The following is a 27607-nucleotide window of genomic DNA, read 5'->3' as shown; positions in this document are numbered from 1 at the left end:
GTCAAACATGCTTTCACTTTTAAGTGGGAAAAACAGAACGCTCCGTGAGCGAATTAGAGATCACCTTTATTGCTTTGCAAGGGGACAATCATGTAGTGCGATAGCAAAACATATGCTATCCTTGGGTAAAGAACATTTTTTCTTATTTCAAGTCCTACATGTACAACACAGCAATGTTAGAGGTGGTGATTTGATTAACTCAACGGAGGAATCTGAACTCAGATGGATACTCCATTTGGGGGCACACAGGGGCAGGGGACTTAATAAGAGCGTTCCGCTCAAACCTGCCTTGAAAGCCAGACCTCTTAAATAGCTGTATTCATATGCTGGCTTATGTAGTGTGTACTTATTTATTAGTTAGGAATAAGCTTTGTTTATATTTGTACTGTGAATTTTTTAGTATTTGTTTTAAACTAAGCATTAATTGTTGCCTAAGTGTATTTTAAATTTTCTTAATTGAGGAAGTGACGTAATATTTTTTGTATTTTTAAGTGCTTGGTTAGTGCTGTTTGAAATACGTCTGAGGAAGCGGTTTATACCGTGAAAGCGCTAACGTGTGAATAAACTTTTGCAACTAACTTTTGCTGTTATTTGCTGCTTCATACTGAATGGTATGTTATTTGGACATTTTATTTGCAACCAGGTGCGGATACCAGAGTGATTTTCTACAGAACACTATTCCATTGGAAAATTGTGGGTCGTTTTTTCTTTCATATATATATATATATATATATATATATATATATATGTGTGTGTATATATACATATATATATATGTGTGTGTGTGTTTGTGTGTGTGTGTGTGTGTGTGTATCTCTATATATATGTATGTATATATATATATATATATATATATATATATATATATATATATATATATGTGTGTGTGTGTGTGTATATATATATATATATATATATATATATATATATATATATGTGTGTGTGTGTGTGTATATATATATATATATATATATATGTGTGTGTGTGTGTGTGTGTGTGTGTGTATATATATATATGTGTGTGTGTGTGTGTGTGTGTGTGTATATATATATATATATGTGTGTGTGTGTGTGTGTGTGTGTGTATATATATATATATATATATATATATGTGTGTGTGTGTGTGTGTGTGTGTGTGTGTATATATATATATGTGTGTGTGTGTGTGTGTGTGTGTGTGTGTGTGTGTGTGTGTGTATGTGTATATATATATATATATATATAAATAGAGAGGCACATAGATGAAGCTTAGATATATAATAGAGGAACACATGGTATCAACAAGTATAAGAAAAAGTACTACAATGTACAATTTTTTTATTTTAAATTGCTCTGTTCCATTCTCCATTCTGTATTCTGTTTAAATAATGTTTTTTCCCCTCAGCTATTGTTTGGACTTTTTTGTTATTTGTTTCAAACCATGCAGTACTACCACCATTTGTACCTGCTTTATTTATGGAAGACCCGCCTTTTTTCAAGGTGTCATTGTCGATAAGTGGCAAAATAGAGTTGATTCAACACAAGGCCTTCATAATGTTTCCATGGAGAGAGGGAGTTGTCTGAGTCCTGTTGAAGTAGTAGTATCTGGGAGAAGGCCAAGAAGTATAGCTCCCGCAGCAGTAACCCTCAGGAGCATTCTTTTAATGAGGCTAAAACTACCAACATAAACATTTCAACAAAACACAAGTTAAAGGTCATCCTGCTAAATGCTAGGAGTCTAAACATGAAACTGCACTCATTGCAAGCATTCCTAACCCTGGAAAATGCTGACATCTGTGCAGTCACAGAAACCTGGTTCAAAGCTGTGGACAGCACCCTAGCCTTACCTGGTTACTCATCCTATCATACATTCACACCCCAACCTGTAGGCAGTAAAGCCAAAGGGGGTGGAGTTTCAATATACATTAAAGACATACACACCTCCAGGCTGATCAAACAGTATGACACACAGGAGACACTCAAGGTGCAGTTAACCATTGACAGGACCCCTATTCAAATCATAGCTAGCTACTGGCCCCCAAATCTGACTCAAGATGCCCAATCCGACTATTTTGACCTGTTTGAATCTATCAATATTCAATCTTTACCCTGATCCTGGGTGAATTTAACTTCCCAAACATAGACTGGAAGAGCTACTCATGCCAGAGCACAAATGCCCAGAGATTCCTTGATTTTGTAAATGCAAATGCCTTGGAACAGCTAGTCAATACCCCCACAAGGGGTGATAATGTCTTGGACAGTATTAACCAACATGAGTAACCATTGCAGTATCCCTATAGTATCGTCCTCCCTGGTAAGATCCGACCACAAAGCGGTCACTTTTGAAGTCACCATCTCCCCCAACCCACCTCTAGCTAGGATCAGGCATAAAAACTTCTCAAAAGCTGATTACAGCCTCCTGAGGGATGATATAAAATGTTTCACAGCCCCCTCCTCGTCTGTAGGAACTGGCACCAATATCCAAAACTACACTAAAGCACTATACAAGCATATATAGATGCATGGAACCAGGCATACCTGACAGGCCTAAATCATCCTCTGCAAGGAAGAGTAAACCTATCTAGTGGACATCTGCAATAAATAAACTCTATAACAAAAGGAAAAAATGCTGTCCAAGACCAAGAAGAAGCAGGTGCCTAATTAGAAGAAATGTCTTCTTAGCCTGAACAAGCAAATAAGAGCACTAGTGAAATCGTCCAAATCAAACTTCGAGTCCAAATTGGCCACATCTATTAGAGACAATCATAAAGTCTTCTTCACATGTCTGTAATCTCGAAGGTAGTACCCAGATCTGCTCAGAAATGGTGGTCAAGGACACCACATATACAAATGCCGTAGATAGAGTAAATTTGCTGGCTGACAGATTCAGCAAAAACTTTACCCCTCTGTCCCCCCATCAGTATATCAGGACATCCCCAGCACCACCTGCCCCCTTTCCCTTATATCTACAGAAACGGTCATCACTGCTCTCCCAATGGCAAAAAATACAGCTTACATGAGACCTGATAACATCTCAGGCTGCATCCTACGTGAACTCAGGCAGGAACTTGCAGCACCACTAGGCACTCTATTCAACCAAAGCCTGAGTACTGGCTTTGTCCCAGCTGAGTGGAGGACAGCCACTTTCATCCCTTTACACAAAGGTAGAGTATCCACCAATCCAGGAAATTATAGACCCATCAGCTTAACTAGCCTGATCTGCAAGGCCATGGAATGGATTATGGACCACATCAACAAGGACATTGGCAACCTCCAAACACTTGATCCCACACAGTTTGGCTTCGTCAAGGGGTGGTCATGTCTGCTAAATTTGGTCAACTTCTTTGAGACAGTTACCAAAGCCATGGATGAGGGGAAGACGGTTCACACTGTCTACCTAGACTTGGCCAAAGCATTTGACACTATTCCCCACTTGGGCATAATAGATAAACTGTCTCAACTAGGCATCAATTCATATGTTACTAGATGGGTAGCAAATTGGCTCACTGATAGAACCCACATAGTCAAAATAGGGGAAGCCACCTCAAGCAGTAGACCCGTAACAAGCAGCATACCCCAGGGTTCAGTCTTGGGGCCTCTGTTATTTGGGATATGCTTTTCTGAGGTGCAGGCCAAAACCAGTGGGCTATGGCTGACCAGGTTTGCAGATGACTGCAAGCTGGGTGCTGTCATCAGTTCCCCTAGTGATGTGGACATCCTCCAAGAGGGTCTCACTCAGACAAATACTGGTGCCAGAAACATGGCCTCAAGCTGAATACCAAAAAATGCATCATCATCCCCTTTGGGGAGAGTGATGCCCCCACAAATTATCACATTAATAACAATGTCCTAAGCACTCAATCAGTCATGAGAGATTTGGGCACCCAGATTGATAGCAACCTGACTTTTGACCACCATGTTGCTTCTGTTGTACAGAAAGTCTTTTACATGGCCCACCTCGTAATTAAGGGATTCTCATCCAGGGACAAGGAGGTCATAACATCCCTGTAGTCTTCCCTTATAAGGCCCATTATCGAGTACAGTGCCCCTTTTGGCATGTACTGTGCAAAGCACATGCAGCAACTGGAGAGACCATAGAGGTTCCTCACCAGGAGAATACAGGGCCTCAAACATGAACCATACACTGATAGGCTAGAAACCCTATCTCTCTACTCGGTTTCATATAGACTCCTAAGAGGTGACTTCTGTCTAGCATACAAGGCATTCACGGACCCCACCTTGATGGGACTGCTGCATATACGCAAGTGAAGTTACACTCTAGTAACCCGCATGCGCAGCCTCAACCTGGTCTGTGACATCAACAAGACTTCTTGGTGGGACAGATTTGTTTCACAGAGACTCCCCCATCTTTGGAATGGACTCCCTCTCCACATCAAGCAGAGTACCTCTTTACCCCTTTTTAAGCGCAACGTGGATAACTGGATGGGAAACAGAAACTATACCCCTGGGATTCCACCCATGTCCCTGCTGGGCAGGGGCATCGGGTGCTGATTTGTCTAAACATTAGCTAAACTCTTGGCTAGGCTTATAAGGGCCTCATGGCCAATATCGTAGTAACCTCCTAGGATGCTCCTATGAACGAGGAAGGTGCAGCATTTCAGTTGAGCAGAGTTTGTGTTAAGACATATGCACCCATAATGATGTAGCTTATCAGGAATTGTACTACATGGGATGGCCAATATGGGAAACATAAAAAAAATCCTTAAGCTTGCCACATGACAGCCATGCTCTCAGCTCTCACCACCTCCTCCTTGGATCCTAAGAATTACAGGGAGCAAACAGGTCAAGAAGACGTGGAGACTTTCTGGTTCTGGTAAAATAGAGGCCAAAAAATAATATAGAGCAATGTACAGATCTTTAATAACACAGTCAAGCCAAAAAGCTACATTCTACCAGATAAAAACACATAAAAACAATATTATACTTGATTGGCTACGTGTCATAGTAATCGGGAAAGGTCCGATGTTCGTTAAATCCCGACTTTAATCACCATTAGTATAACTCGTTTTTTAAACATTGTTCGCTATACAATGAGTTTAATTACGCTACAGCTTTTAAAATAAGCAACGAGACAGCCTCGTTTATTTTAAAGCTGTCTCGGCCAGCGTTATACCCATTCTCTAACATAGCGAGACATTGTTTGTGTTAACGGAGAAAGAAGATTCCGCTGTTTGTTTTAGTGTGCTGCTGTTTTATAAGTTCGGCTATGTTAAATGAGTTTAACAAAATAAGCAACGACACCTCGCTAAGTGATTTTGTAATTGCTCTTATATTAAAACTGCCCCACTTAACACAGCGAACACTAGAAAAGGCTTGAGATCTTGCTTCTCTCTTCATGTTTTTTGCTCTCATAAAGCCTTGATACCGCGCAGAGAAGACGAACCGCGATGCCAGACATCTGCGAATCAAGTAAACAGTAGATTATATCATTATATTATTTACAAAAGTAGTTTCTTTTCTTAATAATATGAATAGCAATAACTCATCTTCTGCGTTTGTAACAAATTTTACCCATCGGTTTCCTTTGTTTGGTCCCTCACCCAAACCACGCCAACCATGGGTAAATTTAGCATTACCCACACCCAGGCATGGGTTATTGCTATATTATTACACCTCACAAGAAGACCATAAATTGACCATGGCTTTACCTTAAAACATTTGATTTGCAAAAAAAAAAATTCTACCCCTACCTATTTCAGGTGTGTGAGTAATAAATAAATATAAAAATAACAAAACAAAAGGGAATGGTTTGTTCTCACTTTTCCTTGTACTATATTGATTGCTATCCTTTATCTGTTTGGTAACCTTGTTTTTTTCAGATTGTTTTCAGTTTTGTCTTACAGAAACTGAATACATTTTTTGTGTTTTTTTTTCTTTTCTAGAATTGAATTGTTGATGAATCATAATCCAAGGTATTTCTATATAATTCTAATGTTAATGTTTTTATTTGTGTATTCTTTGTTTCAGTCAGAAATTCACAGATGTTATATTGTCAATTGTTTTTCACAAATATTTTCAGAATTCACAAAGTCGTAGTCATAGATGTTTCATATGTTGAAATTTGACAAAGCAGTCAGAGGTTTGCTATGACGTCTGCTCATTAATGAGGTGATTCATTCTTTTCTAGATGATATGAACATGAAATGTTTTACTCATTTCACATTTAATGAAAAATAAATAAATATCCTCTTCAAATATTTATAGCTCTAAAATACTGAGTATATTCTTTTGAGAATTTATCAGTTTCTTTTTTAAATGGTTTCACTAAATATTATTTTTACAATAGGGAGCACAAATAAAACATGAACATGTATGGTACAAGACACAGAAAGGCAAAAGCTAGAAACAGTTGTTCATTGTTACATCTTTTTTGTTTAATGAGTACATGTTTACCTCATACAAGATAAAAGCAGGACCTTCCCTACTGAATAAAACATGGTAATACACCTGCATACACACCAACACACACACACACACACACACACACACACACACACACACACACACACACACACACACACTGGTGTCTGCAAATATGTTGAAATCCAAATATTGGAGTATGGAATGTTAAGAATAAGTCTAAATTGCCAGAAAATTGGAATGTCAATTTAGCATGGGGAATACTGATTTTTGTCATGGGGAATACTGATTTTTGTCATGGGGAATACTGATTTTTGTCATGGGGAATACTGATTTTTGTCATGAGGAATACTGATTTTTGTCATGGGGAATACTGATTTTTGTTATTCCCTGTGTGAGTGTGCATGCTTGTTAGAACTAGGCTTCAGCTAAGGGTTAGTTGTGGCTATATCATTATTATTACTGCAAGAATTAAGGAGAAGTTTAGTGTTATTATAACTGAGGTAACAGTTAGGGTTAAGGTTAGAGATTGGGCTAGTATACATATGTAAGAGTTGTGCAAAGGGGAGATGCAGCATATCACCTTTTGCTCTTCATAAAAAGATCAATTAAATTGATGTTATAAGTGTTGTCAGAAACACTGGCAAAAAATGTAACTGAATTTACTGAGCAAGGCTGAGATATTCTTGCGTTGTAGTTTATGATCGCAATGAAGCAACATGATTTCAGGGAAGCAATGTACAGCATTAAAACTGATTTTACAAGTGCCAAGCTGAGATAGTCTTACTTTGCAGTTTATGATTCTGAAGCAGCAGCATTTTAAAATGATCAGGGGAAGTCACATAAAGTATTTTTTAAACACCTTTATTGAATTATCACTTGTGACATAGGCACATTTGCATTTATATAAAAGTAATCAAACGGTATTAATAAGTTAGAATTAAACATTATGCTTCGCATATATTGCTGTATATCATATAACCTAAGCAACATTACACCTATTATTCAATTTCTGACCCTTTTTAAGCAATAAATATCTTTATTAAACCATCACTTACGACATAAGCAATCAAACATTTATACAAATGAAAACAAACCGCAACAACACAATCTTAGTTGCAAGCATTTTACATCACAAACCATACTAACACACTCCCAGTTGCAAACATTGTACATCACTTATAATCTACCTAATCGTTTTCAGTCAAAGATTACATAGCTCATTAGTCCTGCCTTGTTTTAAACCTCATCCCTCCCCTGTATGCATTGTTCCCACATGTCCCATTTTTTGCCTATGTAGTTTGCTTCTAGCTTTTTCTAGAGATCTCAGTTCTAGTTGTTTTATCTTTCTTACTATTTTCATTACTTCTAATATAACAGTATGTTGTTCATGATTTAGAAAAATGGCATTGCTTTCATTGATGCTGCAGAAGAGCTAGAATACACAAACTGATTTTATATTCTAATTCAAAGAAAAATAGATGATCATTGGGGAAAAAAACCTGCAGCATTTTGATCTCGAAAAAAAAATAAATCATTCAAAGAAAAGGATGATCACAGGAAAGCAACTAAAGTGTTTGTTCTTGACAGAAATTTCAAGTTCATCACTTTCAGAAAGTACCGTTAGAACTGTAATAAACAACTGAAAATGATTTTACCTGAGCTGAGCTGAACCATTCCAAGAATAACATTAGTTATTAGTAGCAGCTATGATGACTGGCAGTTTGCACCTGAAGAAGAGAAAATAAAGTACTTCTGTATGCATTTATGAGCTGGGTTTGATTTTTCTCAGAGGAGCCTTCTGTGCTGCATTTTATCTGCTTTTCTTTAACTGCAAGACCTACAAGGCTTCTCCTTGGAGATAAGCCAGCTTCTTCAGAGTCAGTAAACTTCCAAAGCGCGTGCACACATGTGCATACACACACACACACACACACACACACACACACGCACACACACACGCATCACATAATGGCATAATAATGTATGACATGTTTTGTTTTTTTAAAGGTTGTTATTCTGACATTCTGACAGAAGATATTTATATGAGTGCTTCTTCAGTCTCTAAATACCTTTTCACTGCCACACAATATTTCATACATATCTAAATGGATCACAATCCTTCAAAACTGAGGAGTGGGCTTTCAAATGAAACAGGCAATGGGGCAACTCCATGTTTCCTCACTCCTTCACAGTCATTAAATTTAATTTTGAGTTTTTTGTCTGATGTTCTGTGAGATGATTCAAAAATGTTTGACCAAAGAAAATGTAGCAGTATATAAATGAGGTGTGTGTGTGTGTGTGTGTGTGTGTGTGTGTGTGTGTATGTATATATATATATATATATATATATATATTTATATATATATATATATATATAGTCTGAGAGTGGGCAGGAGACCCCACGGTGCAGGAGACCCCACGGTGCAATGAAGGTGAGGGCTGGAGTGCACTGGCAGAGGTGGGATCCCCCCGACCTGTGCAGAGGGGGGGGTGCACTGCCGGCCCGGCTCACCAGTGTCATCAGGGAGGTGGAGCAGGAGCGTACCTGGTAGGACCCAAAAGATGGTGAACTATGCCTGGGCAGGGCGAAGCCAGAAGAAGCCCACAATCCTGATGTAAAAATCGGTCATCCAACCTAGGTATGGGGCAAAAGACTAATTGAACTATCTAATAGTTGGTTCCTTCCGAAGTTTACCTCAGGATAACTGGCACGCAGTGCACGCAGCTTTATCTGATAAAGTGAATAATTAGAGGTCTTGGGAATAATTAGAGGTCTTGGGGCCAAAACTATCTCAAACTTTAAATGGGTGAGTAGCCTGATTCACTGGCTTGGAGCTGGGCGTGGAATGTGAGCACTCAGTGGGCCACTTTTGATAAGCAGAACTGGTGTTGCTGGATCAACCAAATACGGGGTTAAGGCACCCAATGCTGACTCTCATCAGACCCCAGAGAAAGTGTTGGTTGATATAGACAGCAGGACAATGGTCATGGAAGTCGGAATCTGCTAAAGAGTGTGCAACAATTCACCTGTCGAATCAACTAGCCCTGAAAATGGATGGCACTGGAGTGTCAGGCTCATACCCAGCCATCACCAGTGCTGGGAGATGAGGGGGCTATGCTGTGATGAGTAGGAGGGCCACCGCAGTGGCACTGAAGACCAGGGTGAGGGCCTGGGTAGAGCCGCTGTGGGTGCAGATCTTGGTGGTAGTAGCAAATATTCAAACAAGAGCTTTGAAGGCTGAAGTGGAGAAGAGTTCCATGTGAATAGCAGTTGAACATGGGTCAGTCGTTCCTGAGAAATAGGCGAGTGCCATTCCGAAGGATGGGTGATGGCCTCTTTCACCCTCTGCTGATAGAAAGGGGGTCTGGTTCAGATCCCCAAATCTGGAGCAGTGGAGATGGGTGCCTCACAGCATCCAGGGTGGTCATGCAAACAATCCCAGAGAAGCTGGCTGGGGCCCCTGGGAGAGTTCTCTTTTTTTTCGTAAAGGGCAGGGCACCCTAGAATGGGTTCACCCCAAGAGAGGGGCCCACACCCCGGAAAACGTTGCTGTTCTAGCGGCATTAAGTAAGCTCTTGCCAGCCCTTGATAATTTAGGGGAGAGGTTGTAAGTCTCACACCGGGCATACCCATAACTGCAGCAGGTCTCCAAGGTGAACAGCCTCTGGCAAGTTAGAACAACGTAGGTAAGGGATGTTGGCAAGCCAGATCCATAACTTTGGGATAAGGATTGGGACCAGTTGGCATAATGGTTTAGGTCTTCATCTCCCATGCACAAGTTACAAGGTTTGATCCTGACCTCTGACCAATGCCTGTTTGGAGTCTGGATGTTCTCTCTGTGTTTCCGTGGGTTTCTCCCACATCTGAAAAACATGCTGAGCATTTCCATCTCAAAGTCACTAATGAATGGAGCTGTGGCAGCAGCACAGACTCTACATGGTGCCCTATAGGGGGAAGAGTTGTACAGGCCAACTGCTTTGGTCATCTACTGTGGTGTACAGTATCCTCAAGATAGGAGAATACAGATCACAGACTGTGCACCATAGCAGGGCTAGCTACTCGACAGTGTAAAATATGGATGTAGGTGATTTGGTCATGTTGATTAATGTCACGAAAATGAGCATGGGTGGTTACCAGTCATAAGTGGGTCGAGGATCTGGCCTATTCTGACCTATGCCAGGGACCCTTGCAAATGGTGGGAGGGGTATATGTGCTCCAGTTGGCCAGTGTGTGCCCGCCATAAAGCCCAGCATCCCTGGATCAATAAGCTACTGGCCGGCTGGTGTCTACTTTCCCAGCCTGGGTTACCTGGGATAGCTCTGCTGAGCGAAAGCTGGAGATAAAACCAACCAGTTTTGCCTGTGGAAAAGTGTTCTGACTTTAATAATGTGCATAATGTTGGCAGTGGGGAATCTGTTGAAAATACGACCTCTGTTTTGGATGGGGGCACTTTATCTCTTGATTTAAAAAATTGTTAATTTATCTACTTTGAAAATTACTAGAGTTGGAAGATGTATTACTGAAGGGCCCTAAATTTGTCCCGACTAGAATTTCCAGTCTAGCAGATATATTTTAGATACAAAACGTTGTTTGTAGAAATTTGTATTTAAAAGTGTTCTTCAGTATGTCAGAAAGTAGAAAATGTGACTCTAATGTCCAGGAATGTAAATTTAACATGGAAGATGAATTGTTGAATGTTAGTATTCATGAAATTGATTTTTTCTTGAAATGTTGAATGATGTAACTGAAGTTAATGATGTATATCATCATGAACCTGAGGTTATGTTAAGTAGAGAATTTGACACTGGTTATGGTCACATGCATGTTATAGAAGAAAGTTTATGTCTCCTAAACATTCTATGTGCATTAAAATGTTTGAGAATGGTATTCATAAGTAAATTGAATGGGAATTTGATAATTTTCTGAGAAGTACAAAAAGTTATAATTTGTCTAAGAAAGAATGGCTTGAACTACAGGAAACATGCTTGAATTTAGGTCAATTTGTATTAGGCAAACTGATAAGGGGGCAGCTAGGTGGTTTTAAATCAAATAGATTATGAAAAAATGGTAAAAGATCTGATTTTGGTACAGGATGATTATGTTGAACTGCCTGGTAATCCTTTATGTAAATTCAATGAGGGGTTGCTTGAAATCTTGGAGAAGGGTGAAAGATTGGGTTTCTTGACTAATAGAGATGTGAAAAGATTGTGAGGGTGCCCAGGGATGCTAGATTTTATGCTTTAGCCAAGCTTCATAAGAACTTAAGATGCCCCCAGGCAGACCTATTGTTTCCATGATAGGCTCTTATTTGGAAAATGTGGGCCAATTTTTGGATTTTCATCTGAAAATATATTTGAGAAAGATACCAGCCCATATTAAAAACACTGGGGACTTGTGTGAGGGACTTAAGTAAATAGAATGGCAGGATAACTATTTCTGGGCCACGGTGGACATTATCTCACTATATACAAATATTGATACCAGAAGGGGCCTGGAAGCTATGGGGAGAAGGATGGGGGAGGCTCCCCGATCCTCATGTGTTTTGCTTTTGTTAGAATTTAGTCTCACCCACAACTACTTTAGATGGGGCAAGCAGTTCTTTCTGCAAAAGAGGGGCACAGCAATGGGGGCAGCTTTTGCCCCCTCATATGCTGTGGTGTGCATGGGTGACTTTGAAAATCAATTCATCTATCTCAATAATTATTTTATTGAGAATGTTGTGTATTATGGCAGGTTTATAGATGATTTAATTTTTGTATGTAAAGGTGAACAGGTAGCCTTTTTGAAATTTATGGAAAAACTGAATGTTACAGCAGATGGTTTGACATTCACTTACCAGCTTAGTTGTACTCATATTATTTACCTGGGGTGTGGAGTTGTATGTAAATGAGAATAAGCACACAGAAAATCCACTGCAGTGAACAATTTCTTGCATGCAGATAGCATGCATCCCCAGCATTTGATCAACATACTGACTTATGGTGAATTTCAAAGAATTCTCCATAATACTTCTGAAGAAGCTTTAAGACAGATATTTTTGGAAGATGTAATTGACAGACTGAGGATTAGGGGCTATCAGATAGATCAGCTGCAGAATACAAGGAAGGCAATACTAGGGGAAACTGAGGAAAATAAAGATGCCTTTTACCAACATGAACAACGGGTTCATTTGAACAGAGGAAGGAGAAAGATGAATAAAAGTACTAGTGTGGAAGAAACATTTTTTGTGACAAAATTCTCCCCTTTCTTCCCATGTAGTGGAGAATATTAGTAAAAGATTTTGTTATGTGATAAAGGAAGATGTGAGTGTGGGGCATCTTTTCCCCATGTATGGTACTTTCTCTTATGGCAGATATAACAACTTGAAAGAATTACCTAGTGGAAATCATGTTCAGTCTGTCAATTTGGGTAGAGCTGGCATGCGCTCATGTGGAAATTATAGCATTTGCAATAGGGTCAGAAATCTTGATGGATGGAAAATTAATGGCAGATTTTATAGGGCTAAAGAAGCTTTTCACTTTAATTCACAGGGTGTGATTTATATAATTGGCTGCGGCTGTGAAAAGGTAAAGTGCTACATTGGGCGAACTAAAAGGAAAGTCAAGGGAGGATAATGGAGCACTTGGGGGATGTTAGGAAAATAAATGGTTTAAGTCTGGTAGCAGAACATTTTATTACTGCCCATGGGGGATGTCATAAAAGTTTTTTTTTAGTTTGTTAGCATGTCCATTTATGGAATTTGGGAGCAGTTTTAAGGAAGAGTTGGACAAACTGGCGTGTAGGATGATTATAAATTTTAGGACACTACAGCCTAGGGGCATGAACATTGACAGTGATCTTACTTTATAACACTTTGTAATATTTATTTTTGCCCAACGTAGGGAGAGGAAAAGTTCTAGAGTTGGTTTTTATACTTATTTGTTAAAGAATATAAAATATGTAATAAATTATTAAAGAACAAATCTATTAAAACACTCTATTCCTAACACTCGAAAATTATATGACTTTAATCCTAAACTTAGCTGGTATCAAAGATCCACTCTCAGATGGTTAAGGATTCAGACATTCATCCAAACCCAGGGCCCAAAGTTCTTCTCATAGTATTGAATCTGAATCTAATCTATTATCATACTAATCAGATCAAACAACACAAAAAAACAAAATTGCCCAATATAATAAGCATAGCATCTGCAACAAAATTTTAAGTTCTCATGCTCTGATGGATTAACCGCTTTGACATCCTTCATAACAACCCATCCTCTCTTATCAATTTGAATGGTTTCTCACAACTCATTAATTCCACAACTAGAATAAATAAATCCAATAACAAAAGAAAGCATTCTAGACTGGATATCCAAAAATGGTCCAAAACAAAATATACAACAGGAACCCTACCAGATGACCTTAGTGATCAATCTAATATATATAATAAGACATAAAACAATGTTAACATTTCTCCCCATATTAGAACTATACTAGTAAAACACTTTGATCAGAAAGTTCCTAACAGAACTTAAAATATTGCCCCTGGGAACTCTGTCCTTCCAATAAATGAAGCAGTATCCTACTTCAATAAGAATTTCCTAACAATCCTAGATCATCATGCCAATTGCATTCTACATAAGAAAAACAAAACAAAACAGCAGTATGGCTCACAAGTGAAAAGCTAATCTAATCCCAGGAACAAATCCTGGACCAACCAAATGGTGTACCACTAAACTCATAACTGATCACAGCAAAATTTTAGGCGTCAACGAAATATAACTAAAAAGCAATCATACAAAACAAAAGAACTTTTATATCCAAACAACACAATCTTCCAAAACCACAGAAGTTGGACCTCTCTATTAACAGATTCATCCCAGGTAAAGTAGTAACACCAACTTGGGTCTGCCATATATAAGCCCCACCCCCTCCTTCTTTCCACCCAGAACCAATACCCACCTCTTCTATCTCCTCCCCACTTCACTTCTTAAACCTTCCACCCCTCATAGCTGACAAATTACTAGGGAATACCTGCCAACTAGGAGCCTCAGCCATTGCCTCCTGAATTCAATTCCCAGATTGATTAACAGAACTGTTAAGGAATGCACTATTCCATCAATCTGAAAATCTCACATATTATTCCCCTTCAAGGTGTGTATGTAATTTCTACTGTAACACTCAAACTACTGGTCTCATAGCTCTTCTTCTGTCTCCTCTTGTTAAAATAATGAGAAATGTATCCACAAACAAATTAATTACCCACCTACTCCACCACAAGCTCTTAGTATACTGTCACATACCACAGTACTACCACATGCACTACCATGTTCTCAACTCTTTCTTTTTACCATAAAACAATACACAAAATTTAAACAATAATTTCCTGTCATCAGCACTCTTTGTAGATCTTTTCTAAAGTTTTGATGGTCAACTATAAACTTCTACCCCTACCTTCTAAATCACCTTGTATCACTTGATATTAAATCCATTTGTCCTGTCTACATCCTATCTGGATAATCAAACAAGCAGTTCTCTGAACTTCTACCTACTTCCCCTAGGTGTCCCTACTTCCTTCTCTGTCCCACAGGCTCTATCTTCTCCCCACTTTTATCTACTTTTCATCAATATCCTTCATCTCTATCCCTCTACCCGTATTCAATACTAATTTGACTTATTTGCTATTTGCTCAGCAAAATCCTAAACTAATTCACATAGCACACAAAAAAAAATCCTCACAATAGATAGAAAATGGTTTCTAACCATTGTCTTCTCCCTAACCTAAACAAAACAAATTATTGCTTACACTCAAACACATCTCCCCCACTTCATTTTACACTTCAATCATCCAGCAATGGTACTGCCACTTCTCCTGACCACCACACCAAACTCCTAGGAATCAAGCACACACAGATAACGTACAACTTAAAATGTAACACACTCACATTAACACACTATAATAAAATCTACCAATAAAACTCGACAATTATATAGAATTCAAACAATTTCTATCACCACTAGCCAGGATCTACAATAGCAAGAACTCACTTACTTTCACCATTATATGCCTCCCCATCTATACTAACCTGTCCCAATATAATCTAAAATAAACTATAACAAATCTTATAATTAAAGATTACAGATTCGCCACTAACTCCTACCACATAGGACTCCACAACTGTCAAAACCTAAAACAACTAGGGCTATTTGAAATTAATTCTCAATTCCTACAATTTAACCAACTTTTTAATATTGCCCATAAAGTCCTTATCAACCTAACAATACCCAACTCTCTCTCTCACCACCCTCATAATACGCCAACTAAAAAATGCAGATGCAAACTTCTTTTATCTAAAATTTTCTGCAGGCTACTCTCTTTTACTCTCTTTTTCTAACTTTTGAGTTGGTCCTATATGGAACCTCCTACCAATTGACTTTAACAGCCTTACATCTCTTCCATTTAAACATTTCCCTCTAAACATTCTCCAACCACTGGTTATGCCTGCAATAACCCTGACTATCTGTTTTCATTTCCTTGTCCTCTGCTCCTACTCATGCCCTTCACTTAAATTTTTCTGTTAAATGTATCCTATTTCATAATTACTCTGACCTTTCTACCTGTCCGCCTTACCCATCCCATCTAACCACTAACCACCCATCCTGTTTTAATCCTATCTTATCCTGTAGATGTCCTTATAACCCTATAACCCCATCTTTCTTGGATCAATGCATTTCTATTGTTTTTTTTTTTTTTTTTTGTGGGAAAATAGTCTATTTTTTTTTTTTTACTATGCACAAAATCTTGTCTTGTTTTGTTTACTTTATTGTATTGTTGTTGTTGTTTTAATTACTTGCAACATTAACTGTTTTGAAAAACTTGAGTTTTCTCCCTCAATCTCCACTGAAAATGGACATGTATCCAGTTGGACTAGCCCGGTTAACAAATGTAAAATAATAAAAATAATAATAATAATAATTATATTAAATTATATTGTGTTAGGGTAAATTGTAATATGTTCAATGGATGTTGATTTTTACTATATGCAAGTGCTTCAGGTAGGTTTTGGCTCCTTTAAAGTAAAAATATGTGAAGGTGCTTTATGTGATTGCTTCAAGTGACTAATTATCTTAATTGGTGGAAGGAAGTTTGTATAAATTGTGGGATGTGATGTAGTATTGTTATTCCTTGAAGGCGAAATGCCGAGGTACCAGAATAAATTTAAACAAAAAGTTTCATCCTTGACCTCTGCTTTTTGAAGCTGTGCTCTGCTATTTGTGTTTTTGCCTAGATAAAACCAACCAACCTGCCAGACATGAACTGAGAATTGCTACACTTAATGTAGGGTCACTGACAGGACGCAGCTTGGAAGTGGATGACATGATGATACGCAGGAGGCTGGACATCCTAATGCATCCACGAGATGAGATGGAAGGGCAGTGCAGTAAAGCCACTTGGCTTGGGATCCAGACTGTACTACTCAGGTGGGGGACAGGCTAGAAATGGTGTGGGAATTGTGGTGAGAGAGAGAGGCTTCAGAAGGCAGTGAGAGATATCATCAGAATTATTGACAGACTCATGCCAATCAGACTCCAGTGTAATGATACAGCAGTATTCATAATCTCAGCCTAGGCCCCACAGCAGGGTTGTGATAGTGAGGAAAAGAGTGCATTCAGACAGCAGTTGCAGGACCTACTGGATAAAGCAGGACAACATGAATAGGTGTTGATAATGGGTGATTTGAATGGACGTTATCGGGACAGACACAACAGGATATGAAGACTGCCTGTTTCCACATGGGTGGGGCAACAGGAATGAAGAAGGATAAGCCATTCTAGACTTCTGTCTGGAAAATGACTTGATAGTAGCCAGCACATGGTTCAGAAAGAGAGACATTCACAAGATCACATACAAGAGTAGCCAAAATGCAAATCTGGTAAACTTCCTCCTAGTAAGGAAACAGTATTGGGGTAGAATCCATGATTGCAAAGTCAGTGAAATAGTCGGCCCACAGCATAAACCACTAGTTGCAAGAATCAGCTGCAAGCAATGGTTAAAGAAGGCTCTAAGGTCAACAAAGACCAGATGAAGACCTGGAAGTTGACTGGAGAGAAAGTACAACAGTTCAAGGAATTTCTCAGGGCTGTAGCACCCCAAGAAGAAGAGGAAATAGGTGGAGTTGATCAAGAATGGCAGCACCTAAAACAGCATGTGTTAGGCCTACAGAACAGATATGTGGCTGAGCCAAGTATGGAAATAAGGTACATAAGGAATGCTCGTGGTGTAATACAGAACTCCGGGAAGTCATCAAAACAAAGAAGGAGTGCAGGAAGAAGTGCAAGACAGAAAAGACTGACCAGGCTAGAAAGAACTACTGGTTGGCTAACAAAGAAGCTAAGAAAGAAGTTACAATAGCAAAGAATAGAGCATCAGAGGCACTGTACCATCTTCTGGAAAGTGACTCATTAAGGGGCACAAAGAAACTATATCAGGTTGCAAGGCAAACACAGAAAGATAAAGAAGAGTGTCAGAAACCCTTCATAAGGGATGCCAGCAACAACCTGCTCACCAATCCACAGGACATCAAAGGAAGATGGAAGGTGTATTTCCAGCAGCTTCTGAGTGAAGAAAATCCCACAGAAGCTGCTCTGTCCCAGATACAGCCTACGATGAGAGAAGAAGAGGAGCCTACCCTAGAAGAAGTAAGAACAGCACTAAGGAAGATGAAGCCAGGGAAAGCAGCAGGCTCAGATGAGGTCACAGCAGATATGATAAAGATGGGTGAGATAGGGGAGAAATAGCTCTTGAGGGTACTAATATCAGTGTGGAGAGAAAGGCATATCCCAGATGACTGAAAAATAAGCATACTTGAGCCAGTGTACAAAAACAAAGGGGACATGCACAACTGTGGGCAGTACAGAGGCATCAGACTCCTATCACATTCCATTAAAGTTCTGGAGAAGGTGATTGATAAATGGATACATAGAGTAGTAGAATGTAAGATGGGAGATGAGCAGTTCAGAGTCAGATCAGGATGCAGCACAACTGACCTGATGTTTGCAGTGAGACAGGTACTTGAGAAGAAGCTAGAGATGAGGAGAGAGTCCAACTGGGCATTCAAAGACTTGGAGAAAGCATATGACAAGGTCACAAGTAAGCTGATCTAGGCAGTACTGTGGTGGTTTGTAGTCCCAGAAACATTGGTAGAATTAGTGCAGGCTATGTACAAGGACCCAATGACTCAAGTACGAACAGTGTTTGGCCTCACAGAGGAGTTCCCAGTGGGAGTGAGTGTACACCAGGGTTCAGCTCTGAGCCCACTGCTGTTCATACTGGTGATGAACTATATTAGCAAACAGGTCAGAGGAGACAGATCAACAAAGTCAGTGGCGGATTTAGGCATTGGCGCAGGGGCGCGCGCCGCCCCCTTTTTAAAGTTGCTTGGAACTCTTATTAGAAAAAATGCACTGCACCATTTTGTTTTAATTGGAAAATATACCGCCAAAATGGTACGCTTTTCCCTTTCAACATGCAAACTTTTTTTTCCGGTGAAAGACGTTTCGGAGATGCAATTGGAGGTTGCAGTCAGGTGATCTATATGACGATCCTGAACTGCTCCTCCAACTGCATCAGGTGAGAGTGATATGTAGAAACCCACAAACTGCGATTCTCTTTGGTGAGAAAGGAAAGCAAAGTTTGATAAGCCGAGTGTGCTTTTTCACTGTTTTACTACGAGAAGTAATAGTAGGTATATCAGATTTGTAATATTGCCTCTAATATATTATATGTGGCTGTGTACATTTATGAGAAATTAAGCATTGTTTATAAGCCAATTAGGAGGTTTTTAGTCAAGTTTGTCTGCATCTGCAGTCTATGCTTAATACTTATTTTTAACACAGATTTACTATGCTTGTGTCAGTCACATCGCACTAATTAGGTACAAGCAGGTCATTGTTTGCAACCTATTTTAATGCAAAAAAAGCCTTGGCTGCCCGTTTATCAATTCAGTCCAGCATCTGCATCCTGGGAGGTGTAATTTAGCTCGTTCTTGAAACACTCCATTGATGTTCAAGTCTTCGATAATCAGGTCTGTTAAAAGCTATTTATAGCTTTTGTCATATGTAGACTTTCTAGACTGGGAACAAAGCAGTGAAACCTTTTTATAAACATGAAACTTAACTCAGCCCCTTTTTTATTAAGAGCTGCGAGCTTCTTGATATATACATAACGGTGTTTCTTATTCGGTGACCATCTTTATTCCTGGTGCATTATTGAACCTGCTGATGCTGATATCAAATGTGTTTCTTCATATTAAAATAGTTCTGACCTGTCTGCACCTAGCTGGTTGTGTGCCTGACAAATATCTTCCACCACTCTGCTTACAATAATATAAATGTAAAGGTGGCTATGAAATGAAGTTGGGCTACTACAGAATATCAAAGTATATAATTTTTGTAATTCAGCATTTAGTTTTGAGTTCCCGGTCACCTGTACCAAGAATAAAATATTAAAGAATGATAAGAGTAATTGGCGTCTCTTTACATCTCTTATTGTCGATATTTTGTGAATTAAAGGAATAACTGGCGTTAGTTTCCAAGACACAAGGGTGAATCTGGGTTTTAGTGCAGGAGAAAACAGAGGGAGTACACTGAGGCTGAACTCTTTCTTACAACTGGCATACATTAGCATCTTTCTAAGGAAATGACAGTAAAATTAACCTTCACTTGGCACTCACAGCAGGATCATTTTCAGGTCACCATAGGTAACCGTACATATGTGTGTGTGTGTGTGTGTGTGTGTGTGTGTGTGTGTGTGTGCGTGTGTGTGTGTGTGTGTGTGTGTGTGTGTGTGTGTGTGTGTGTGTGTGTGTGTGCATGTGTGTGTGTGTGTGTGTGTGAGAGAGAGAGAGAGAGAGACATGGAAGAAAGACCTGGCTATATACTTCAGTTTCCTATCTGCCCAACAACAAGCTCTGGTTCTATGGGTGGCCATAGCTGCAGCGTTGCTGCTCTCGGACTACACAATCATTTCGTAGAGTACTGTTAAAAAAACACTTAATTTTATCTTACATAACAAATAATTGCACCAAATTCTGTTTGGATTAATAGCCTGCTTATGATACTATACTTATCAATGATGATTTGAATATTTCAAACTATGGGTGACATTATGCAAAAGCTGTTGTCAATATGGGTAAAAGTCTCCCTTTTAATACGTGCATATCATATCCTGCTTTGGAGTGACTGCATTTATATATAAGCTCAAAGACAAGGTACATTGTAGTTCTGAAATAGTAAAATGTGGTGCAGATGTGATGTGTTCTAGACAGTGTGTGTGTGTATTTGTGTGTTTATGATTTTGAAAAGTACTTCAACTTATGTATAAAAACTAGACTGATACCATCTGCATACGCAAACTCTTACAGAGAAGTTGTGAAATACAGCTGCATACCTATTATTTCTTATAGATGTGTGATTTGATGTATATATTTTATTTGTTTCTACAGTATTTTCTGTATATGCAGATAAATGAAGTGCAGTGATCAGGGATGTAATATAGTCCTCATGTTTGAAAATTAAATAATAATAAAAACAATTTGACACACGATTACATATGGCAATTTGCACTGCAACTGTTTGCAGTTACTCCATTTCTTCTTACTCTTTATTGTGCATTGAATTTATTACTTGCAGCGAGGTAGAGGAAATGTGCATAAATGCAACATAACTAAAAACAGTAGAGAAATCTAGTACACAAAGAAGCTTACCAATAACAGAGGAAGTGTAATGCTATGTTTTTATTATTATTTAATTTAATTTATTTATTTACTTTATTTACTTTTCTGGTGCTGCGGTAGCATTGTTGCCTCATAGCAAGACGTTCTCCCGTTTGATTCTCAGCTAGAGCGTCCTCTGTGTGGAGGCATGCGTGAATGGGCATGCCTTCGTGGAAGGTTGTGTGTCAGGGCTGGTAACTCGGCATATAAAAATCTACTACCAATCATTAGCAGACCGGAGTTCCGCTGTGGCGACCCCTAACCGGGATAAGCCAAAAGACACAACAACTTTTCTAATTCTCTTTCTGTCCATAAATTTATTTATATTGTAAATATAGTAATCTTTTTTTTGTTAATATAGCAGCTTATATCAACATGCTCACTGAACCACAGCTCAGATAGTCTCTACCTTTCCCTTTTTGTCTGGTTATGTGTACATTTTTTAAAAATGAAACGAGTAATATGTAATTGGGCTGCTTACATGATATATAGGCTAGAGCTTAGCAAGTAGTACCAAGCCCAACTTATTTCATACATTTCATTTATTGTCTGATTGGAGATAACATTGGGTGGGAGACCATGCACATGTTTGCTGCATCTGGTTCATTCTTTTCCCGTGTATTACTAGAAATACTTTCCCATTTTCTGGTTATGGATGTTTCCATCTGGAGATAATAGCATTCCTGATTATCAGTGCCAGATGTCCAGGGTTCTTTTCACAACCTTTGTACTTGCTTCATACTCATTACATTCCACGTGCCTCCAGCTCAGAAAACAGCTGCATATGACTATGTGCTGTCTTAATTCTGCTGGTGATTGTAACTAGAGGTGATCTTGAAACAGGAGATGCAGGATAGATAGAACTTCCAACTCATTAATTTGCCAAAAGAAGGATTTATATGGAGCTTCCCTTAGTTGTAAGTATATCCAAAAAATCCCTTTTGCTTAAATTATATTTGTTGTAGGAAGAAGAAGAATGAAGTCACTTAAGTCTTAACCCTCATTATAGTGATGTTGGATAGGCAATGACAAAAAATGTTTATTGCACCATTCATTCCACCACACACTATCTACCACATTTGTGAAACCCAGAAGGTTCCAGAAAGGAATCAAGGATTCCTAGAAGTCCAAGAGGCCTAAAAGCTTAGCTAACACTTCAGAGCTTTCTGACTGCTTTCCAAAATACAGCATCGTTTCAGCTGTTAAAGTAAACCTTTAGTTTACCAAAGAAGGCAAGTGTGGAATGGGACCTTTAGTAAACATCCTTATATCCTACTTCAGAAGCTTCTGCTAATAAAGTGCAGTCTAAGTAGCTGATGAGCAATAACTTCCGCTGTGTATGTTCCCTGGTTAGGCATCTACAATCACCTTAGTTACGTGGTGCCATCACAGTTGTTCACCTTAGTGCTTCCAACCTAGTGCAAAATTGCTACTTAGCCCCTCTCACTATTATGATTACTCATCTTATAAAATCCAGTTTAAGACCTACAACCTAAAGAATGCCACCACTGCAAGAATAGTTTGTGCTGAAGAGATTTCCATTAACACTTCTTTAATAACCCCTATGGTTGCAAAGATATGGACATTTGTTTAAAATGTTGTAACATAATTTGATTTTATAAAAAACCTTAGGCTCTGCCATTGGAAGTACAGTGCAAACTTCCAGAGCTCGATTTGATGGAGTGAGTTAAGGTAATCAGTTAAGGAATAGCTTAAACTGTGAGAGCTGCCAGTGTTCTTTGACTGTTGTTCTGTGTCTATTTTGGATGTTTTTATTCACCCTGGCTCTGCTCCACTTTTAAATCCAGAGGCTCTTAAGTTGATTGTTCCTTATGTAAATGTGACTTCAGAAGCTCCTCACAGCTGCATCTCATGTGCTTATAGTGATGAACACTAGAAGATCCTACTAGGAAAGCCCTTACCTTAGACAGCTAAAACTGTAGTTACCCTAACATTCATTTTTTTCCATTCAAATGGACCTAATGCAGTACCTAAAGTGAGAATCCCCCTTTTTTTTTAGCTTATACAGGAAGTGGTTCTACCACCAAACCCTTTTTGGGTCCAATCCACTATACATGAAGCGAGTTCCAGAATAGGTCTGCCTGAAATGGATTAGGACTGTTTTGCTCTGTTCTGAATGAGAGAGGAACAGTTGGCCATTGCTGCTCTGCTGTGGAATCACTCCTATCATTGTTTTCTTGTTCAGCAGACTACTGTCAAAGCAAAACTCTTGGGCATGAAATAAGAAACTGTCACAGCATTATTTTTTTCTGACTACTGTGCATATTTGTGCAATGCACAGGAGAGAAGAAAGAAGGAAGCAATACTCTTAAGCACTTTTTTAGGTCTGGGATCAGACTAGCTAAATAAAGTGCACTGAGGCAGCACTATCAGCTTATTATACTAGTCACTCTATGTATAATTGAACTGGTTACTCTACTAGTTACCAGCTACTAAGTAAGACTTACCTATCAGACAGCCAGCTACAAGTAAGATGCATTTTCCCCAGCTGGTTTAACTAGTTTCAATACACTTGCATTATTTATTGCTGGGTTGTATGTTTTTTAATCCTTTTCTGCTATTTTCTGTTTTGGATTTTTTACTGATGTTACTGGGTTGACTTTTCACTTTTGCTTTCTTGCATTTAAACTACATTTGGATGATATACCTGTTACGGTACTGTTTTCTGGTAGTGTACTTTTTTCACTTTAGCTGTTTATAGTGAGTACAGTAGCTGTTCCACTGTATTTGCTACTTGAGAGAATTGCTACTGTTTCCTGCCATTGAATTGATGCCTGCTGTTAAATGGATTTGCTTTTGTATAGCTTTCATATATTCTACTGTCTTTTGCACTTTTACTATTCTAATTATTTATCTTGGATAGTTATTTGATCTTTAATTATTCATCTGCAAGCTATTATTGTTGTTATTAGCTGTTTATGGCATTAGTTCCTTCATTGTGCCTACCTAATTATTACATTAATCTGTCCCATATTTTGCTATCTTACATTACAAATTAAGCCAAACCATACCACTGGAGCAACTTACTACTAATTTAGAGTCTGCAATTAATAATCACCACGCCAAGCTTAACTCTTACCTTAAATACCTAACTAACTTTACCACTATCACCTTAACACTAAACTTTAAGCTGTATATTTCTTTGTGGTTATCTCCTACCAGCAACAGTATTTTATATATTCTACAGCCTTTATTAAACCAATTGCTTGCTTAAGATCAAAACTGTTTCTTGTAATGTAATCTTAATATGTTTCCCTTGATTACTCGAAAAGAAATGCTGAAAACATCCAAATACTTAAGTTTCTGAACTTACGTCTACTTACATATTTTGTTCTTTTTGTAAACCTTCTTTAACCTATTTCTGAATTTTCCATGTCAGTAATACATATAAATACATTCTTTACTAGTTTCCATTATACCCTTTAGTGGGCCAAATTGTATTAAAGACTTAAATGCTGGATTAATGCATGCCAACACTAAGATTATACAATCTGTATTCGAACATCCCTACCACATCAAGCTTAACTCTTAACTTAAATACCTAACTAACTTTACCACTCACTTTAGGCACTAACCTTTAATTTGTATATTTCTTTGTGGTTATGTCCTATCAGTAACAGTCGCTGTCACTCCTATAGCTGTTTAAACTTAGCCTACTTTTTTCCAATTCATGAACTTCTCAGGACCATAACTTAACTAACTGTATCACATGCCTATCATCATTGTTTCATTCTTTAATTTAACTGCAGATAGTCTTTATTGAACTTAATCATTGCAGAGCCCATAAGCCCATACTTATATTTATTTTCCCTATATAATCATCTAACGTTTTTGAAGATTGACACTGAACAAGAATTTCTAACCTAAACAGGTATACTATCCCTCAGTTTAGGAATCCTTTGAGTTATAAACTTATCTCTTGTCTTTACTCGATTTTGTTTTTTTATATATTCTACAGCCTTTATTAAACCAATTGCTTGCTTAAGATCAAAACTATTACTTGCAATGTAGCCTTAATAAGTTCCCCTGATTACTCTATATGGTATGCTGAAAACATCCAAATACTTCAATCTCTCAACGTACATCTACTTATTCATTTTGTTTATTCTTTTTGTAAACCTTCTTAAACCTATTTCTGAATTTCCTGTGTCAGTAATACATTACAAAACAACACATTATATTTTATCATGGGTCTGATCATAGTTATAAATACATTCTTTAATACCATTTGATTTCTAGTTTTCATTATACCCTTTAGAAGGCCAGATTGTATGAAAGACTTAAACCCTGGATTAATGAATGCCAACACTAAGAGCATGCAATCTGTATTCAAGAATATCCCTATCACATTTTTTGTGCTTTCTAGTCATTACTTTTAAAGTAAAAAAACTCTTTTATACAAGGACCTCTGGCTGACAGGGCCTAGTTGAATTAGGAAATGAATGAATGAAAATATGAATTTATTTAAAACATGCTAAATAAAGTATATCCTCTTATGTATCATTATTTAAGAAAAGTATGCAGAGAAGTACATTGTATCTGAGACTAACATATCCATTGCCTAATACCCAAATAATAAAACCATAGCTGAATAACAAACCCATAGCCTAACATGCTACATGGGTAAAACATTTGTGTGCAATATGTCATTGTTGTTTTACATAAACTCTCTGAATATCTCAGTTCATACATCTCTCTCTGTATAGAACAACTGTGAACTGTAAGTTTGTGGTATATATTGTTGGTGTGTAAGTTTACGTGTATGCCTCTCTTATTTATTATAGTACTGTTTTTGCATATCCTTGTATTTGTATTGAGTCTATTCCTGATGTTGTAGTTATGTTTCTGATGTAAATGGAGCTTTTAAATTTAATCTACTTTATTTACTTTTTTGTATCTTATTCTTTTTATTTAAATTTTTATTAATTTAATCTATCTTCCTTCTGTAAACTGTCTCTCATATGGTATGAGTCTGAGTATTGAAATGTTGTGCAGTGATATGCACTTTTTCCTCTGTGTTGATCTGTCTGACGTTAATGTTTACTTTGACTTTGAACATCTGCCCCACACAGCTGTGAGTAGATAGAGACATGGAAATATTAACAGTATGTAAGGCAAATATATTGATGGGACAATATGATAACTGTGAACAGAGGAAATCCAGAAAGCTCTAGTCAGATCTGGTATCTCACCTGTGACCCGGGGGTGACAGGATTAACAAGAAACGGAGTACAAAGCATTACTTCAGATAAAATCACTTTAGCTAGCAGATCTAGGGGACTCTTTCTCTGATGCCTTCTCTTTGGGAGGAATAAAGATGCCTTGTTGAACTCTCAATTAGTTTATTCAGTTAAGTGGATGAATGTTCTGTTCTAATACATTACATTCAACAGGTCAGTTATTTAAAGGCAGTTACAGACAATGGTGGGAGGGTCCCGGGAGCTGAGTGGAACAAAATCTACCACCAAATCCACAGCAGCATCTTGTACAACTGAATGTATATTGCTGTATTTCCACACATATCAGAGCTTCTTAAGGTGATCTTTCCACAACCACCAAACAGTTTCTCACTTTCCCACTCTCACCCCGGGAGTTGGCTACCCAGACTGCACCCCCCCCCCCTTTGCAAATTCCTGGATCCGCCACTGAAAGTTGCTGTATGCAGACAATGTGACAGTACAGGCAGACTCTGAGCTAGAACTTCAGCAAAGGACAGGAGAATGGAATGCAAAACTGAAGGCAAATAGGATGAAATTAAGCACAGATAAGACAGTGGTAGTGGCAGTAAATTGGGGAAATCATAAGAAGCTGGGAATAGAGATAGAAGAGAAGATACTATAACAGGTAAACACCTTCAAGTATCTAGGAGGGGTGGTTGAGGAGAAGGGAAATCTGAATGAAAAGGTCAAAGCTAGAATCAGAGGGGCTGCAGCCAACTGGCATGTCAGGTGTAGTCTATGACAGAAGAATGCCAAAGAAGCTGAAAAGTAAGGTGTGCAAGACAGTGGTGTGACCAGTACTTCTGTATGGTACAGAAACCAGGGCAGTAAAGGCAGAACAGATGAAGAAGCTAGAGGTGATGAAAATGAAGTGCCTGAGAAAGGTATCAGGATGCACATTGTGGGACAGACAAAGAAATGAAGACATACGAGCAGAAGCTAAAGTAGCTCCAATTGCAGAAAAGATAAAAGAGAACAGATTACAGTGGTTTGGGCACGTGCAGAAAAGCAGAAGACAGTCTGGTAAGGAAGATTTGGGACAGACAAGAAGAAGGTAAGAGAAAGCAAGGATGTCCATCAAAGAGGTGAATAGATTGTGTGAAAGAAGATCTCCGACAGTCAGGCATGAGTGTTGAAGAAGGCAGGAGTGTGGCACTGAATCGAGAGAGTTGGCGACAGTTAACGCGATACCCTGACCCCATGCAGAAAAAATGGGAAAAGGGGACTGGTGATATCTATATATATATA

General features: G+C 38.4%; 1 protein-coding gene across 2 annotated transcripts in view; it reads left to right on the top strand.

The window, feature by feature from the left end:
* Positions 1-27607, top strand: part of LOC122791057 (trichohyalin-like) — a 410728-nt gene that overhangs the window by 75352 nt on the left and 307769 nt on the right. For both annotated transcript variants that reach the window (XM_044058832.1, XM_044058831.1), the window contains exon 3: positions 5882-5911. In XM_044058832.1, the coding sequence (XP_043914767.1) occupies positions 5882-5911 (30 nt within the window). The remainder of the gene's footprint in view (positions 1-5881; positions 5912-27607) is intronic.

The sequence above is a fragment of the Protopterus annectens genome, chromosome 16.part0, assembly GCF_019279795.1.
Source record: "Protopterus annectens isolate FY-2018-M chromosome 16.part0, PAN1.0, whole genome shotgun sequence".
In the NCBI taxonomy this organism is placed as follows: Eukaryota; Metazoa; Chordata; order Ceratodontiformes; family Protopteridae; genus Protopterus; species Protopterus annectens.
Note: the sequence above shows the minus strand (reverse complement) of the source record. Positions and strands in the feature narration are given on the sequence as shown.